The sequence below is a fragment of the Coenobita brevimanus genome, chromosome 98, assembly GCF_032717465.1.
Source record: "Coenobita brevimanus isolate Jiangsu-jjx chromosome 98, ASM3271746v2, whole genome shotgun sequence".
Taxonomy (NCBI): Eukaryota; Metazoa; Arthropoda; class Malacostraca; order Decapoda; family Coenobitidae; genus Coenobita; species Coenobita brevimanus.
The window spans coordinates 31,099,471-31,118,792 of NC_137051.1; the positions used below are offsets into that span (position 1 = coordinate 31,099,471).

Here is a 19,322-nt window from a genome sequence, read left to right on the forward strand (position 1 = left end):
GGCTCAGCGTGGTTGTGTGATATGGCTTAGTGCGGTGTAGTGTGATGTGACTTAATGTGGTGTAGCTGTGGTTTAGTCTGATGTAGTGAGATGTGATGTGGTGTGGGCGTGCTGTGGGTGTGGGTGTGGTATGCTTTGGTGTGGTATAGTGTGGGTGTGGTATGGCGACTACAAAGGGAGGACAAAGGAAATCAAACAGCAACAGACCTTACTGTCCTTTCGAGGCCGTTTGTAACAAAGCAGACTATGACTACGAGATCTAATTCTACATGCTGAAGGATAAGGATAGTAAAGCAAGAATGCTCCCCCCCCCCCGCCTCCAAAGCCTCCAGTTAAAACTGGCAGGAAATAGTGAGAAAAACCACCATGCATCATGGAAAACCTGATATGGAAATTTCACAGGAAAAACTGAAAAGGGAAAGTTACATGCTATAATACTTTATCTATATGCTACCAGTCTGAATAACCTGAAAGTGAAAGTAGTAAAGTAAAATGAATAATCAAATAAACAAATAGATAATGCATGACATTATGTACGGGTATGTTGAGTTTACAGGGCGTCTGTAGACACAGCGTGGAAATCGCACAGTGCACAGTGTGGGTGTTCAGGGGTGGTGTGGCAGCTTTGCCTGGCACTTTTAAGGTAGGCAGCAGTCAATCAGACCCTAGCTCCGTTCACTCCACTGAGACAAGGAACTTTCCCATGCGGGACAAACACACAAGTTACCTCCTGAGGCAATGACCCCTGGTACATTAAAAATATCCCGATGGTGGCCACTTAACTAACAGGAACCCTGAGTGATCCACAGCCCATCACAGGTCGAAAGTAAGAGTTGTGACCATTAACTCAGGGCTATCTGTGCATATCCCAGTCTGTGCTTATACTATATTTTCATTTAATAAATTGATCTAGGCTCTGAAAAGAAGTACACAAGTGTTTTATTTAGGAGTATGCATATTAAGCTGGGGGTTAGACGACAGATACTTATCCAAGCGACTTTTAAAGGTTGGTACTGTATTACAATTTACTACACTGGTGGGCAATTTGTTCCATCTATTTACAACTCTATTAAAGAAGAAATGCTTAGCTTTATTCGACTGGAATATGTTTGCCAGTTATTTTATGCTCATTGCCTCTAGTATAATTTGAGTGATCAACTGTAAAGTATTTATCGACAGCCATGTTATCATGTCCTTTGAATATTTTGATTATTTGAATTATATATCCTTGTAACCTCCGTTTAAAGAGATTCAGGGCTTCTAAACGTTCCTGACATGGTTTATTTCTCAATCTAGGTGTCATCGTTTTCATCCTTCGCTGTACTCTTTCAAGTTTTCCCATATCCTTTTTATAATACGGTGACCAAAATTGAACGCAATATTCCAAGTGCGGGCGTATTAAGGAATTATACAAAGTGAGGATGATATTATCCGATTTAAATTCAAATGCTTTACCTATGAATCCAATCAATTTATTGGCTTTTTTTCACAGCTTCTGTACATTGTTTGCTTGGTTTCAAATCGTTTGTTATTATAACTCCTAAGTCTTTTTCATGGTTTACCCAATCAAGCTGGACATTACTTATGTTATAACTAGCTCTTACAGTTTTACTGCCAATGTTTAGCACTTTACCTTTACTGATATTGGTATAGGGTGGTGCTTTGTGGATATGTTGTGGTGTGGTGTGGTGTAATGAGCTGTGTATTAGTGTGATGAGGTATGATGTGGTGTGAGTGTAGTGTGTGTGCCATGGACGTGGATGTGAGTGCGGTGTGGCGTGATGTGAGAGTGTTTGCGGTGTGAGTGTGGAATGGATATGGTGCGGATGTGGATATGGTGTGGTGTGGCGTGGTGTGGTATGTTGTGGAGTTATGTGGTATGAGCTTAGTTAGATGTAGTGCAATGCAGTCTGACGATGTGTGGTGTGATGGTGCTGTTGCGTGTGGTGTGGAATGGTTTGGTGTGATGTGGTGTGGTTTGGTTGTAGATATGATGTGGAGTGGCTTGGCGTGGTGTGATGTGGAACGGACTTATGATAGTGTGGATTTTCCTTGGTGCTGGGGGGTGTGGTGTGGTATGGTGTGGCTTGCTGTGGTATATTGTGATGTGGTGTGGCGTGGTATGGTGTGGTGCAGGTGTGATGCAGTGTGGTGTGTAGCGGGCTAGGGTCGTGTGGTGTGGTGTAGTAAAAATGTGGTGTTATGTAATGTAGCGCAATATTGTGTGGTGTCCTGTAGTGTAGTGTAGTGTAGTGTTGTGTATTATATCGAAGTGTAATGTGGTATGGTGTAGTGTAGTGTAGTGTAGTGTAGTGTAGTGTAGTGTAGTGTAATATAGTGTAGTGTAATATAGTGTAGTGTAGTGTTGTGTGGTATGCTGCACCACAGAGCATTGAAGTGTGGTGCACTGTAGTGTGGCGTAGTGTACTGTGGTGTGATGCGTTGTGGCAGATGGAGGTGTAGAATAAAGAGTACTGGTGTGGTGTAGTGTGGTGTTGTGAAATGTAATGCACGAGTAGTGTAGTGTGGAAATGTATTGTAGTATGGGCTGGTATGATGCTGTGTGGTGTGGGTATGGTGTACGAATATATATGTGGTGTGACGTGATGTTGGTCTGGAAAGGTATGGTATGGTGTGGTATGAGTGTCGGTGTGGTGTGGGTGTCAATGTGGTGCAGTGTGGTGAGGTGTGGTGCGGTGTGGAGTGGTTTAGCGTAGTATGTGTGGTGTGGTATGATGCACTGTGCTGGGGTGTGGTATGCTGTGCTGTGAAGTCATGTGATCTTATCTGATATGATGTTGACGATGTAAGACTGTGTGATGCGGTCTGGTAAGGTGTGGTGTGGTTTTATTTAGTGTGGTGTAGTGTGGGTGTGGTTTAGGGTGATGTGCTGTAGCTGCACTGAGATGTGGAGTAGTATAGCGTGGTGTAGGCGTGCTGTGGTGTAGTGTGTTGTGGGTGTGCTATGGTGTAGTGTGGTATGGGTGACAGTGTTGTGAGGTGTGGTGTTGTGTGGTTTGGTGTGCTATGGTATGGTATGGTTTTGTGTGGCGTGGTGTGGTTATGGTGTTATGTGGTGTGGTGTGGTATGGTTTTGTGTGGCGTGGTGTGGTATGGTGTTGGTGTATTGTGTTTCAGATGTGTATTGGTGTGGTGAGTTATGGTGGTTTGTCGGTGGGAGTGGTATGGTGCGTTATGGTGCTTTGTGGGCGGGAGTGGTGTGGTGCGTTATGGTGCTTTGTGGGCGAGAGTGGTGTGGTGTGGTGTGTTAGGGTGCTTTGTGGGCGGGAGTGGTGTGGTGTGGTGTGTTATGGTGCTTTGTGGTCGGGAGTGATGTGGTGTGCTATGATGCTTTGTGGGAGGGAGTGGTGTGGTGTGTGGTATGATATGGTGAGGTGTGTGGTCAAGGGTGGTGTACTGTGGTGTATTGCAGTGTATTGTAGTGATGTGCAGTGTGTATTGTATTGTATTGTACTGTATTATTGTGTAGTGCAGTGAAGTGAGGCTTAGTTCCGTGTAATGCAGTAAGGTGTCGTGTATTGTGGTGCCTATAGTGCTGTATTGTGTAGAGTGGTGTAGCTAAGTGGAGTGTGATGTAGTGTAGCGCAAAGGGGTGTAGTGTTGTATTGTGTGGTGTGGTGGGGTGTAGTGTTGTGTGGTGTGTTGTAATGTGGATTAATGTAGGGTATGATGTGGTGTAGATTAGCTTACTGTAATATAATGTAGTGTGGCCTTATGTTATGTGGTATAGTGTGGTGTAGTGTGATGTAGTGCAGTGTAGTGTGGTGTGGTGTGGTCTGATGTGGATGTGTGTGTATGGTGTAATGCAATCTTGTGTGTTGTAATGTGATGTGATGTGGGTGTGGATTAAATGTAGGTGTATATATGGTGTGGTGTGTTGTGGGTTTGGTGCAGTATGGTGTGGTGCATTGCGGTTTGACGTGATGTGGTGATGCGAATTGGTGTGGTGTGGTGTTAAATGACATGGTGTGGTGTAGTGTTGTGTGGGTGCATTGTGGTGTGGTGAGGTGTGATTTTGTGTGGTGCTGGTGGTTAGGTGTTGTGGTGTGGTGTGAGGAGCAGTATTTTGCGGTGTGATGTGGTGAAGAACAGTTATTTGTGGGTTTGGCGTATGGTGGTGTGGTGTGGCGAGGTGTAGTACTGTGCTAGTGTTGTGTGTGGTGGTGTAATGTGATGAGGGTTAGTACTGTGCGGATGTGGTGTGTGGTGGTGTGGTGTGGTGAAGGGTAATACTGTGGTGGTGCGGTGTAGTGAGGGGTAGTACCGTGGTGGTGCAGTGTGGTGAGGAGTAGTACTATGGTTGTGTGGTGAGGTGAGGAGTAGTGTTGTGGTGGTGTGGCGTGTGGTGATGTGGAGTAGTATGGCGTGTGGTGGTGTGGAGTAGTATGGTGTGGATATGGTGTGGTTGTGTTGCGACCAGTTAACGAATACATTAGCATGCAAAACAGCATCACCCTACTCGATATAATGACTGAGGCAGCTGAAGGACATACATTTCACACACACACACACATACACACACACACACACACACACACACACACACACACACACACACATATATATATATATATATATATATATATATATATATATATATATATATATATATATATAATTATGTCTAAATCTGTATCTACCTATCTATCTATCTGTCGGTCTAGAGAGAGAGAGAGAGGAGTAGATTGTTCGGCATTTTTTCATATAAATTATTTTTGGAAGACAGGGATGTGTTATTTCCTGACTCGTTTAAAAAAAACATTTTTTTATCTACGTTTCATTAATGAATTTATGATCACACTTGCCAAAAGCCCTACTCACCAAGGCAGGATATTTTGCCAACCAGGAGGTATAGAGTTATCCTTTAAAGGACAAGGATATTCTCAAGTTAACTGAAAGCGACTGTCATTGCTAACAAAGCATAGTTACTGCCCTGAAGGTAATAAGCCGTCACTTTCTGTCTGTCACTGCACCCAGTGTGATCACTTTTTCACCATTTCTTCCGGCAGGTGCCACAAAACACCAAGGAAACCACACCTCAACATGTGCCAACTCCTCTTCCTCGGTCAGTGCCAGTGTAGATGTTTAATAGTACCATAGTTTAACTCGTGTTCATCTAAATGCAACATATTGCAGTAAACTTTATTTTACCTGATGAAATGAGCACATGATGGTAATATCCTCTTTTCTGACACTTATGCTGACTTACACTGTTTCATAATTTCCATCTGCGAGTGAAAAATATGTTATATTGCAGGTGTGGTGGTGTTTGCGGGTGTGGCGGGTCTCAGGGGTGCCTCAGCTGTCCACGCACAAACCAGGGTAAGAGAGAGAGAGAGAGAGAGAGAGAGAGAGAGAGAGAGAGTACACAGGCAAAAACACTGACACAATAATAAACACATACATACACAGGTAGGCAGACCGATAGCGAATATAATTTTGTCTGCGTTTTTGTTGACGCCTCTGTATCATTGTTGTATTTGTTTTCATTACGGAAGGCACCACTTATTTTAAATTAGTATTAATTTCATGGAATTATTTACTTCCTATGATAAATTATAGTTTGTCATTTTTAACTGATCATGCGTGACCAATATTTTACCAATTGCTATAGCTGTGTGTGTGTGTGTGTGTGTGTGTGTGTGTGTGTGTGTGTGTGTGTGTGTGTGTGTGTGTGTGTGTGTGTGTTTGTGTGTGTGTGTGTGCCCATCCCAGATTAAAAGAGAAAGCAACGCATATACGCAACATGCATAAAGACTGAGAAAAGGAAAACAGAAAATGAGCTGGAAGTGTAAAAAGCAGGACTAATCAGGGATAAAAGTTAACCTGTTGCTACGATGCATGAACTTCGCACTTTTGGGCATGTCCGCCACTTTCCTTCCTGACACATCATATCAAAGAGAATTATCTGTGGGCAGCGTAGTTTACCAGGCCCCTTACAGCTTAGGAAAATTATCTGGCAGAGGAAAGTGAGACGTAGTAGTGGTTTAGTATTAGGTGACAGTATGTGTCTGTACATAAGAAGGGTGATAGGATGGCGTGGAGTGGTGGGAAGGATGAGTCGTGACAGAGGGGCTGGGGAGAACTATTGTCACGCACCCTGGATGAACTCCGGGGTCAGGCATATGGCAAGAACCAGATAGACAAACAGCGGAGGTGGCGGTGGTGTAATGGCCCGCAGCCAAGTTCTGGGTCTGATTCCCAGGCTGACCATGATATCTTTGGACATTTTTGTTTTAAACAGACAAATGAGACGGGGACGTGGACTGTTAATTCCGTGGTTGCGTGTCATAATTTGAGGGAAGACTGGAACTTAATTAGCATAAACTGACCATCTGCCTTAATGGCCATCGTGTAATTCATAGGCATTAATCACAGACCTAGGCAACCACATAATCATTTTCACAGGTCACGATGCCAATAATGGCTGGGGGAGATAATGGCTCAGATCGTTATGAAAGCGAGACAGGGTTTGATATGAAGCAGGTGTGACTAGCCTGCTGTATGGGAAGGTAATAATCCTTCAACCTCTTGAATCCAATATCATATTTTTATTGCAGTCGTGCTGCCCCAGACAAGTTTGTTCAACACAGGAGAGAGTTTTCGAGTTGGGGGTTTGATGTTGACTGAATTTGCATCTTCTCGTCCTTAAGTTCTTCCCAAGATGAAAATAATTTGTTGGTGGTAGCAAGACTGAAACAATAGTAGAAAATCGTACTGAAGGGAGTTAACCCATGGACGACGACAGGGAACTCCCAAGTTAAATAAAGTCATCTGGCGATGGGAAGAATAAAATAGTTTGGCATGATATCTTATTAGAGGATTAAGTAAGGCTGTTTTTTACTCCCTCATTTCTCTTTCCTACCTTTCCTCACCTACCAATTCCTCCTTTTATCCCTCCGGTTTTTCATTCAACTTCTCTCTCCACCCTACTTCTCTCATCTCTCTTCCCTCCTTTCTCTCTTATATCCCCTCCTCCCCTCTCCTCTTTCCTAAACCCAGTCACACTGCTACATATCCTTTCCCCCTCCTTACTCCTCACAACTTCCCATTCTCCCTCTCCTCCTCACTGCCCTGTACCTACACGCATTTGTTCCCTCACTATTTATACTTCAAGTGGGTCCAAGTCAGCCCAAAACTGTGGTCTCTTCCCGATAAAAAATTTCTCCTAATTTGGGTATAATTCCAACAATAATTAAATTTCTGTTTGTTTACGTCTGCATTTTCTTTGTGTTCTCAAATGCTTCTTCCTTTCAGACTCCCTCTCTCCATCCACTCCTCCCTCTCCCCCTCCTTTCTCTCTCTCTCTTCCTTTCAGACTCCCTCCCCTCTCTCTCTCTCTCTCTCTCTCTCTCTCTCTCTCATTACTCTCCCTCCCAGAGAACCTTCTCCCTCTCAAATGCCTCTTCTCCCTCGTTCCATCTACTACGCTGCTCCTCCCTCTTTCCTCCTGCCCGTACATCCTTCCTCTCTCTCATCTGTTACATTGCCTCCCTTACTTCTCGCCCTCCTTCTCTCACAGTCCTTTTCATTCTCAGTTATATTATTTCTCCTTTCATTTCCTTTCTCCCTCTTTCCCTCTCAGCCTTTTTTCCCTTGAGCTCTCCCTTCCTCTCTCCCCCTTTTTTCTCTACTCGCTGAGTTTCTTTCTCCTTTTTTTCTTTACCTTTCTCTCCACTTCCCTCTCACACCCTCTCACGCTCCCCCCCAGGCTGTGAGAGACGTGCTGGTGCTGGCTGGTGACCCCGCCTCTGTGAGAAGCAACATCGTGGACACCTTTGACTGCAGCGGACGCCAGTATGGGTACTACGCCGACCCCGACAATGGATGCCAGGTGAGCGGCTGAGAGGGGTGAGTGGGGTGAGAGAGGGTAGGAGGGATTAGAGAGGGCAGCGGGAGGGGTGATAGGAGGTGAGAGCTGAGAGGGAGTGGGAAGGGTGAGAGGGGGTGGCAAGGGCGAGAGGGATGGGAAGGGTGAGAGGGATGGGAGGGGTGACAGGGGGTGGGAAGGGTAAGGGGTCGTGGTGGGAGGAAGACAGATAAACAGACGTCAGTAGTTATATATAGACAGACATAGATCGACAGAAACAGGAGACAGATGCATTAGATAGATAGATAGATGAACCGACTGATAGTCCAAATAAGTGGCTGACTGATAGAAAAATTGATTGCTGTAAACAGGACAGCTCGATTGATTGTAAACTGATAGAAAGACAGTTTGATATGAAGACACGAAAGATATATGCGAATAGTTAGACATGATAGAAAGACAAATATATAGATATTACCATCATCATCGTCATCATTATCATCATCATCATCGTCTTTCCAACCCAAACCTTCTTCTAAATGATAAAGTGAGGTAGGATCCCCAATGAATAAAAAGGAAAGCATGAAATAAAGAGACCCGTCAACAACATGCCCAGTGAAATGGATCACACACAATCATTTACGGATTATTCAATCTTTTGGAATCCTGGCTCTGAAGAAGAAAAATTATCTCCGTACTTCAATTTTTGCATTTTCTTCCCGCACGCCATTGGATAGAGTAAGTCTGTCAACAATCAAGTAAAAAAAAATGCCAAAGGGTTTGTCATATGCCTCTCCATACATATACCTCATCCGTCCATTTCGAGTCCTTCTAAGTTCCTATGCTTCATCAGCTTCCAAAGGTTCCCTCGGTTTCTCACACTCACTTGCCATATCCATCAATCTTAACCTACCACACCTCCTTTTAACCCCAACCTCGTGCACACATACCCCTTTCTTAAACGAATCTTGCGAGATTGAATCCACACCATATGCACTACACTTACAAATACCAGACAGCATCACAGCACATGGGTATGTGACAGGTGCAACACCTCCAAAAACACCCCTCCTTTGACACCAAACACAGTACCCTCCTATCCCCTCCAGTAATCTCCTTACTCACACAGCCACTGCCCTTACTCAGACACTGACACTACGACTTCGTCAGCACACAGACACTACACCCACAACACAGACAGGCATTACATGTGCACTGCCTCAATCACGCAACATACGCATAGTACAACTCGATATCGACGGCCTCCGCTTCAAGCACCACAAAATGAAGACTTTCTTCACACACAAACACGCACATTTCATTCTTACAAGAGAGAGAAAAAAGAAACATGCACTCACAAGACACCACACATCAGACACGTATAACATATTAGCACAGACATTACTGATGGCAATGAAGGAGGCCTTATCATTTACCGATATAAATTCATCCTCTACAATGACACAACACAGACAACACAATCACTTTTTCTGAATGACACCACATTAGAAACAGTCACTGAGTGTGAACTCTGGTCACAAACAATAAATGATCATTTTTAACATTTACATTCCCTGTGACACCTCTCGCTCCTTACCACCGCAATGCAACCCTCAGCTTCTCCCCCTAAGACAGACAACAATTTCTATCATTGGCGAGTACTTTAAGACTAAAAACCTTTCCTGGCAGGATCACAACCAAGACATCGACATTACCACGCTGTTCAACATGTGCATTCTCAAAAGCATCTCACAAAAGTCACAATACTCTTGTGTCCCGCACCAAGCACTCCACCCTCCCTCCTCCTCAGACAACATATTCTGTTTGCCCGCATTTTCACATATCACCACCTGGCGGAGGGAACCTAGACTTCCATCAGATCATCTCCCCACCATCATCACCACAAGAGTATACTCCAGACCAATGCAATCACACATCACTTACACAAACTATAAAAAAAGCGAACTGGGCCAAATTCACGGATGAGGCAGAACATCGCTTCAACACACTAAATAGCACATGAACACGCACATTATGAAATTTAACATCAGACTTAAGGCAGAGTAGCACCATATTCCACGAGGGAAAAGACATTACAATACAACCCAGACTTTGCACTGGAGATTGTTGATCACATAAAACAATATGACCCATTCAAACTCAGCTTCCCTCACACACACACACACACACACACACACACACACACACACACACACACACACACACACACACACACACACACACACACACACACACACACACACACACACACACACACACACACATCATCATCATCATCACAATGCTTTTGAATTAATGCAACGAAAATTACAATAAAATTAGAGAAAGCAGCAGGAAATGGAAAGCCTCAATAACAACACTCATCCAGTCTGCAAACCCCTTCAGACTCTAAGAAAGAATTGAGAGCACTGCCACATCAAAACAAAATCTTCAAGAGCCATACCACAATGACTGCCAGCATCCAGCATATTCTTTCTTATAAAGAACAGGTAGACATACCCTTGAACCACTACACAAACACAAGTTACCTTACGGAGCCAGAAAAATAATCTACTTAGCACTGACAGTCATTTCTCTCAGCGACAGCGTATTTACCTTCACTTCAGAACAAACAGGTAACACGAGAAAAAAACAACAACAACAACAACACTACAAACACACTGCGAGATGGGATCAAAATGCTACATCTGAAACACTTAGGACCACACGGCATCCAGGCCCTCACAAACACCAGCAACTGCTCATTAGCACATTGTAGCGTTCACATCTGGAAACCTGGAACAATCATCCCTATATTTAAACCAAACAAAGACCCAACACATACTTCTTTGTATAGATTTACTCAGCACGCCATCCAAGTTAACTGAACATCTAAATCTTAACAATCACACCTCATGTCCTCCTTGCTCCCTCACGACATGGCTTTAGAGCATTACTTTCCACAAACACCTTACTAACCAATCTCCAACAACACATCTGACAGCGTCATGTATGCACGCAAACTCATCGCCAAAATCTACAGCACAAACAAGGGGGGACTCCTCACATACAACTCTTCATAACAGGGTAGAATTCGTGGCTTTTCACCTGATCAGTTCTCCTCCTCCTACTGACTCCCTTCAACCTCTGTCTCTTCGCTGCACTCTTGAATCCTTAACTCTTTTCTATCGCGACTTCAACGGCCACTGCACTTCTGAACCGTCTACTTGCATCCCCCATTCATTTCGGCGGGTGTGTTGCTCCCGTCCAGCAGCACTCTCTCACCCCTTTTGCCCAACTCTCTAATGCAAGAGCCAAACGATACTCCCATCCTTCATGTATACAACAGGTCAGCTTTGGAACTGTCTTACTCTATTTCCCTCTGCCTTTAAACTTCCGTCTTTAAGTGCAATGTGTCCAGGCATCTCGAAATGAACAAAGAACGGATCTTGAATTTGACGTTTTTTTTTTTTTTTTCCTAGGTGGAAACAGTCCTGCGGAATTCTAGCCTTTGATTCTTTCTTTCTTGCAATTGAAAATGCTGGCTTGCCAACTACGTATCTTGTAGATAAGTACATGTTACACACCAGGGCAAGTCATCACGACCAGTAAACCATATCAGCAGACTTCCACACTGCTCTATTCTTTCACCTACATACTCAAACCTGTACATGCATGACATTCTCACCCCAGCTGCACGCAAACATTGCCTCATATACTAATGACATTATTATAACATCCACACATCACTTTGCAGTTGCACCCTGCACACTGCAACAAAACATCCTTCAGGCATAGTTCAAGGACAACAGGCTAACGACTGCTCCAGCCAAATCCACCACCACACTCATCAGCAGCGTTGCGCGTGAGCACGGGTACTCCCCTATCCATCACACATGACAGTATACGTGTATCACATACACCCTCCACCATGATCCTCAGATTGAAATATGACACTGGACTCACCTTCAAGGGCCAAATACAATACACCAATAAGCGGTGCACCCCCAAACTCAACACAGTCAGGACACTTACACGGACAAACTTTGGACAACAACAAAAAAAAAAACACTTTCCCACCTCTATAAATAGTATATTAGATCAGTGATGTCATATACCTCCCCAGCATGGGCCCCCATCCTAACAACCACTGCAGTATCTTGCAGACCATACAGAACAAATTCCTATGCATCATCACAGGCTGCACCAAGACTACTCCCACAGCTTCCTTACATTTAGAAACTAAAGTTATCCCTGTTAGGGAATATCTTGATATGAGAGGAAAACAAATCTATGCAACAGCCTGTGCCAACACGCAACACCCTGTCATTACTTGACAGTCTCACAACACAACTAGGCGCATAAAATAACACACATACATTACTAGAACCCCTGTAACAACATTTCCATCTTCAGGTATTCCAACACAAGCAATGAAGGAACACCTACATACTCATTTCACGTGCAGGGCAAATTAACAAATCGATCAGAAAACTATATTTCAGGTTCCTCCTCCTGACATTCATTCATCAGAGGTATGCCTGAACCTAGCTGACAGCATACACCTTGCCATGGTTGGAACAGGGCATCACCCAGCTCCTCTCAGTTACCAGCTTTGATTCGGGTTGGGTCGAGTCACAGATGATACGTACCCCGCTTGTAGAACATACCCCTGTACCACACGTAATGGACCACGCTCCAAGGCATGCCACACTACGACGCAAACTACATCATCAAATAAGGAACCTATAGCACGACCCCGAAGGGGCAGCAGCTTACCTACGGTCGACGGGTCTGCTGGGCCAGACGGACCGGAGTTAATCAGCGACAACAACAACAACCATATTATTGTTCTTGTTCATTTTTTGTATGACAATACAAACTATGCACATTGTACCCTGCTCCCAGAGGTGACTTTCCAGCTCCGGCCTAATGTCTCACTTGTTCTCTCGGGTGTGGCCCAAACCACTGGCAGACGCACCAGGGATGATCATGAACAATGTGCCGCTGAGAGCTCTCGCTCAGCTGCATGGTATGCTGCGGCTTCGGCCTACTACCCGCTTTCGCTTCCCCCGGGCATACCTAATTATCTACTTGTGAGGATCCGGCGCTTGCGCTTGGGGTTCTTGTGCTACGGGCAGATTGCTGGCGTGGAGTCTGATCCATGTCCCCATTGCCTGACACGGTCGGCTGAGCCACTCTGCCACTACATTCTTGATTGCCCGGTCACCGCTCTGCTCCGTGCTCAGCCAGATGGGAGCTTCGCTCGATCCGGTGACGACATTGCGGATGCAGCCAAGGTTGTGGGCGACACATCACTCCTAGTCCTCATACAAACTGTCAGAGATTACCCTCCACCTCGTTAACTGGCACTCAGCCACTGATCTATTCGAGATTTTTTTTCTGTGCTTAAATTACAATGCTTGTCCCTGAAGGGCTCTTGTTTGCCCGTGCCCCACTTGTGGGGCAAATATTTAACAAACAAGCACATTGTCTTCTACCCTTTTATAAGAAAGCTTCCTTACTTTACATCTTTCAGTATCCTCTGTTACTTATTTTATCCACTCTATCCCTCCCCCCCTCCACACACACACACACACACACACACACACACACACACACACACACACACACACATTCCTTAACGCCTTCATTAAGACAGTTTTTAAAAATGTAATTCTTGCCATCCCCAAATGATTTCTGTAGGATATGGAGAAATTTTTCGAGGTAGAGGGACAACATACATCCTTCATCAGTCTCTGCAGTAAGGAAGACCTTTCCTAAGGTGAATGTAATCTCTGGAAGAAGCAAGAATTAACCAACAAAGTACGTCATCTGGTTCACGAAGTTAACAGTATCATTTCCATCTCTCTCTCTCTCTCTCTCTTCACACTCATGCTGTAACAAGTCTCACGCCCATATGTTATGTGTAAAGGTATATAGCTTCTATACGGTACTCAGTTGTTTGTTATGTATCAAGATCTTTGTAACACCGGTCGCATTTTTCCTTGAGGCTCTCAACTCTGTTTCCTTTGCACATCAAATTCTCTTTTCTGTTACTGCACAAAGGTATGTAAACTCTTCCTTTAATTCGCCTCCCCAACAACCCTGTTCATCACTCGTTAGACATCCTGATATCTTCCTTGCTCTTGCTTTTATTGTTGTTTTTTAATATGCCTTTTCAACATCACTCGGCGAACTTATTCCACGATAACAGATATAAGATACAGAGAATACCAAGTTAGTGGAAACAAAGAAACAAGTATACGGAAGACTTTGTGTAAAGAAATTTGGTGAAGGAACTTACTGACACTGATGCATACTCAGTCTCTTTATTAATGGGAAAAAGGGTTAGACACGATGGTGATGATGATAATGATTATGTTGGTAGCGACACCTTGATTCCGTATTATACTTATTAGTGGGAAATAGGTCATTATTATGATCATATTGCTGCTGATGACAATAAGACTGTGAAGCTTCTGGAAACCATCTAGTAGTGGGACATAGTGTTATAACGATGATGTTGTTGGTGATGATAACAGCAACAGTCTGAAGCAAAATACATACTGGCATTAACTGACCTGCCCTCCTCTCCCTCCACATGTGTCTTCCCAGGTGTTTCACATCTGCTACCCTAGTATACAGGTGGACGGTTCCGTGCAGATGTTCAAGTGGTCCTTCCTCTGCCCCACTCAGACGGTTTTCAATCAGGTCAGTTATGCAGGTGTTTGCAGGTGAGGCAGGTGTTTGTGGCTATGAGGAAGGGTTGTGGATGAGCTACAGAGCAGTGAGTGTCAGGGTTCTGGTAGGTATGTAATAAATGTGTAGGTGTATCGCAGATGTGTATGAATATGAGATAGAGACGTGTGTGTGGTAAAGACATATACATTTGGGTTCTAACAGGTGTATGGCAGGTCTGTGATTGTATACAGGGATGGACGAGTGCATGGCAGGGGTGTGGGAGGTGTATAATAATGTGTGTGGGTTTTCAGGGACATGTATACCTCACGACACATAGGACACATGTCATGGAACTCGTGGTACATAGGGCTCCGCATCTAGATAAAAATACTATTAATCCATCCATCCATCATCGAATCCTATGTTGCCCCATGAGGAGCGAAGGAGCCAGGGGTTAGGCAAGTTGATCCTGACATTTAAGATGAGAGTGAAAAATACTGTTAATTAATATATATATATATATATATATATATATATATATATATAGATATATATATATATATATATATATAGAGAGAGAGAGAGAGAGAGAGAGAGAGAGAGAGATAGATATAGATAGATAGATAGATAGATAGATAGATAGATAGATGGATAGATATATGTATATAAACGACGTAGAGGGAATTATTGCGAATATAACAGTTGACAGTTTGGAAACACACACACACACACACACACACACACACACACACACACACACACACACACACACACACACACACACACACACACACATTCTTTTAGTGACTCCGTCGCTCATCATGTGCCCTGAGCCCAGATGATGCTAACCCTGTGCCTGTAGGTGTTGACATGAGCATGGCAGATGTGTAGATATTTAATAGAGGAGTGACGTGGAGGATCGAGGCCCATATGTGGATCTGTGGATGCTTGAAGTGATGCTGTGCATTTGGGGATAATGTCTAAGGACAGACGCGACTACATGAAGGACGATGGGCACAGTGTGTGTGTGTGTGTGTGTGTGTGTGTGTGAGAGAGAGAGAGAGAGAGAGAGAGAGAGAGAGAGAGAGAGAGAGAGAGAGAGAGAGAGAGAGATGGTTAGGTGTATGAGAGGTGTGTGAAGTGAGGCAAGTTTGAGAATCGGGAAGCGTGTGTGAGAAGTATTTGGCAGATGTGTAGTGTGTGTGTCAGGTGTGGGGTTACGATGAACCAAATGTGATATACTAGCACAGTCACAAGTAACACTGTCTACACCGCCACCATTAACGTCACTTCACCCAAACAGTATCTACAGCTACCCTACAGTAAGCACATCCACCACCGCTATTATCTTTGTCACAGCTTTCATCATCAACCATACAACAGTTACTAATGTTCATCTCTTTAGTTGCCATTATCTCTTGCATATCGTCCACTCTCCTTTCGCCAACTACCACTCATCTCGTCACAATTACCTCTTTCCTATTACAGCAAAAACTATCCACTCCAACTACTACTTTTACCTCCATATTCTTCATGACATCCATTATCCCTGCCACAATTACCACCATCCATCATTTCACAGCTGCTTCTTTCCCTACCACCACCACCACCACCATTGTCGCAACCAGCACCACAGCTTCCATCATCCCTGTCACAACCACCACCATTCTACATTGACCCTCCTTCCCAAGTACCACAACTACCAGCATCTGCAAGGTATGTGGTAACGCTACAAGGCCAGCATTCCACCAGCCCTTCCCATCCGCCATCTACCACCACTCAACCACAATTTCCACCACAACTGGCAGGCTTAGATACACACCGCTGCCTTCGCCTCTCATATGCATACAACAAGTGAGGATGGAGACGAGAGGGGAGGGAGGAAAGGAGAGACGGAGAGAGGGGAGGAGTAACTGAGGGTAGAGGGAAGGGAGAAAAGTAGATAGGGGGTGGGGAAGAGAGGGGAAGGAGGGAAGGAGAGGAAATGGAGCGAACACGAGAGGAAGGGGAGGAGGCATGAGAAAGCAAGGGGAAAAAAGGGTAGGAAAAATGGGAGAAAGGAAGGACTGGTGAGCGAGATACAACAAGGTGGAAGTGAGAGAGAGAGAGAGAGAGAGAGAGAGAGAGAGAGAGAGAGAGAGAGAGAGAGAGAGAGAGAGATGGATGAGGGAATGACATGGAGAAAGCAATGGAAAATATAGAAAAGGGGAGAGAAGGAAAAAACGAAAAAGAAAAAATAGGAAGAGAGGAGGGAAGATGAAGAGAGGAAAGCAGTGAAAATATAAAAGACAGGGAAGGAAAAAGAGGAGTGACAAGAACAGAGAAATAGGACAGGAAAACAAAAGCGTTAATTGACCGCGTACTTGTGTCGTGTCTGCATTACCATCAACCAACATAACATCAAACAACATAACCAACATAACCATCAGCCAACATAACCATCAACCAGCATAACATCAACCAACATAACCATCAACCAACATAATGATCAACCAACATAATGATCTACCAACATAACCATCAACCAACATAACCATCAACCAACATAACCATCAACCAACATAACCATCAACCAACATAACCATCAACCAACATAACCATGGGAAGGACCTCTTTTGGAATGGTGTGTGTCTGGTTCATTGGAGTCATTTCCGTCTACTCAGGTCGTTCACTTCCACGTCACTTCACGGACCGTCTAGTACCAGTCAGTAAGTCAGTTCAGGTCCAATTAAGTCTACTCCGGTCCACTGTGGTCCAGCAAGTCATTAGATGCAATCGGGAGTTTCACATCCATTCAGGCTGTCAGATCGCCTCAGAACCTTTCATTTGTGCATGGAATTTTTAAGATGTGACAGTTTGGGTCTTTACTGGGCGGAATTGGTGGAGATGAGTGGGCGTGATGGGCTGGGATGGTGGTGGGTCGTGGGAGAAAGTGTAGCGGCCCACTATGGACTAAGTACACCCTGTGAATATGGGTGTTGTAGGAGATGGGTACTGTGGGTTGGCTAGTTTGGGCGTCGTGATGGTATATTCTACAGCTTTCTCCATGAAAACACGGAAGAGAGAGGAGGAGCAGAGAGGGAAGGAAAGAGAGTTAGAACTGGAAAAAAGGAAAACAAGAGGAGAGGAAATGAGGTAGGGGAAACAGGGGTGAGGGAATTAAAAATAAAGAGAAAAGAAGAGAATAAAGGTATGAAAGAAAGGACAGGAGGTAGAAAGGACAGGAAGGAAACCATAAATCAGAGCAGGGAAGACCCCCCCCCCGAAAAAAAAACGAATAAATAAACAATAATAGGCATAAGTGATTCAGAAGTTGCTTAGGCTAAATGTGAGAAAGGTAAACACACACACACACACACACACACACACACACACACGGCCTTGAGAGTGGATCCCCGGTCTTTCATCATATCCGCACTAGATTAGGGTAGTTATGAGGTTTTCTCTTTCTTCCCCCCCCCTCTCTCTCTCTCTCTCTCTCTCTCACTCTCTCTCTCTCTCTCTCTCACTCTCTCTCTCACACACACACACACACACACACACACACACACACACACACACACACACACCTGGCCATTCATCATAATCAGCAGGCTCCCTCTCATCTTCCCAGCCTGCTTCCCTATTTTGCGGGGTTGTAACTTATATCGCTGTGGTGGGAGTTATGTTTTTATTATTATTTCTGTTTTGTGGTATGCTGCAGTTCTTCTCGTCTCTACTCTTTATTATTCTTCCCAATCCATCCTTATTCAAACTCTCCTCGCTTCTTCTTCATTGCCAACGTCTCACCTTCTCCTTTATCTCCCTTTTCACACTCTTACCATCGTCTCTGCTTCTCCTCCCCCCTTCACATCTTCCTTCCCACCACCACCTTTTCATCTCCCCTCCCTGTCTCATAGCCTTCCTCTCACACCTGCCTCTCATCATCACTACATCTCTTCTCATTTCATCACATTCTCCCTCGTTCCATCTCCATCACATTCCCTCCCTTGTTCGTTTCCTCTCACCACTCTTTCTTTTTCCTTATATTATCTGTCTGCTTGTCTGTCTGTTTGTTACTCAGTCTTTCTCTCTGTTTGTCTGTCTTTGTGTCTGCGTCTGTCCGTTTGTCTGTTTTCTATGTCAGACTGCCTGCTGTGCCCTCAGGAGACGCTGACGTGTACCCGTGCTGAGGACGCAGTGCCGTGTCAGGATGTGTCCTCCTTCTACTTCGTGAACGACTCCTTCGGCCAGGTGGACCAGCCCTTCAGTAGGAACGAGATATAGCACCGCACCACTCGTCCCACCTCGTAATGTTACACTGACTTTACATATATGCAGACGTACTGTATATCTTTGTTTGTTTTACTGCTGATTAAGACAAGATGAATTAATGGAGTGTTATGTGTCAAGGTGGCTGAAGAGAAGAAAGCGTGTTGAACAAATGGTGCAAGGGTTGCATAAAGGCAAGGTTATCAGTTTGCAATATATGTTGTCATGTATCTATACAGTACATGCTCTGGAAATTGGAGTAATAGAAAAACTGAGCTTTATGAAGCAATAGAAACAGTTCATAAAGTTTCAAGGTGAAAAATAACAAACAATTAATAGACCAATGAGCACTTCAGAACTTGAAGCATATGCTATTTAAAACATACAAAACATGCGTGGAGTCCCCACAAGTAATAGAGAGGAAGAAACGTCCCTGTCTAAGGAGTCTTCTTTCTACTTAGGGGCTGCAGTGTGTCTGAGTTCACGCAAATTGATCAGGTGTTGATCTTTACTTTTATCTTTTGTTAACAATACAGTTCTAAGCCAGGCAGGGTCA

At 44.3% G+C, this 19,322-nt stretch overlaps 1 protein-coding gene across 1 annotated transcript; it reads left to right on the forward strand.

Annotated features, from left to right (window-relative positions):
• The first annotated feature begins 1,723 nt into the window (after window positions 1-1,723).
• On the forward strand, window positions 1,724-18,942 carry LOC145414015 (uncharacterized). Its single transcript, XM_080283583.1, has 7 exons — window positions 1,724-1,800; window positions 5,031-5,086; window positions 5,279-5,343; window positions 6,430-6,507; window positions 7,733-7,855; window positions 14,450-14,545; window positions 18,662-18,942. The coding sequence occupies exons 1-7, from the start codon at window positions 1,724-1,726 to the stop codon at window positions 18,779-18,781; spliced, it is 615 nt and encodes a 204-aa protein (XP_080139709.1). The 3' UTR covers window positions 18,782-18,942.
• The last annotated feature ends 380 nt before the right edge of the window (window positions 18,943-19,322 follow it).

Coding starts and splice junctions, on each gene's coding strand:
- LOC145414015 (XM_080283583.1), top strand. CDS start 1,724: ATGTGGTGTGAGTGTAGTGTGTGTGCCATGGACGTGGATGTGAGTGCG. Junction 5,087..5,278: donor GTGCCAACTCCTCTTCCTCG/GTCAGTGCCAGT, acceptor GTTATATTGCAG/GTGTGGTGGTGTTTGCGGGT. Junction 7,856..14,449: donor ACCCCGACAATGGATGCCAG/GTGAGCGGCTGA, acceptor GTGTCTTCCCAG/GTGTTTCACATCTGCTACCC.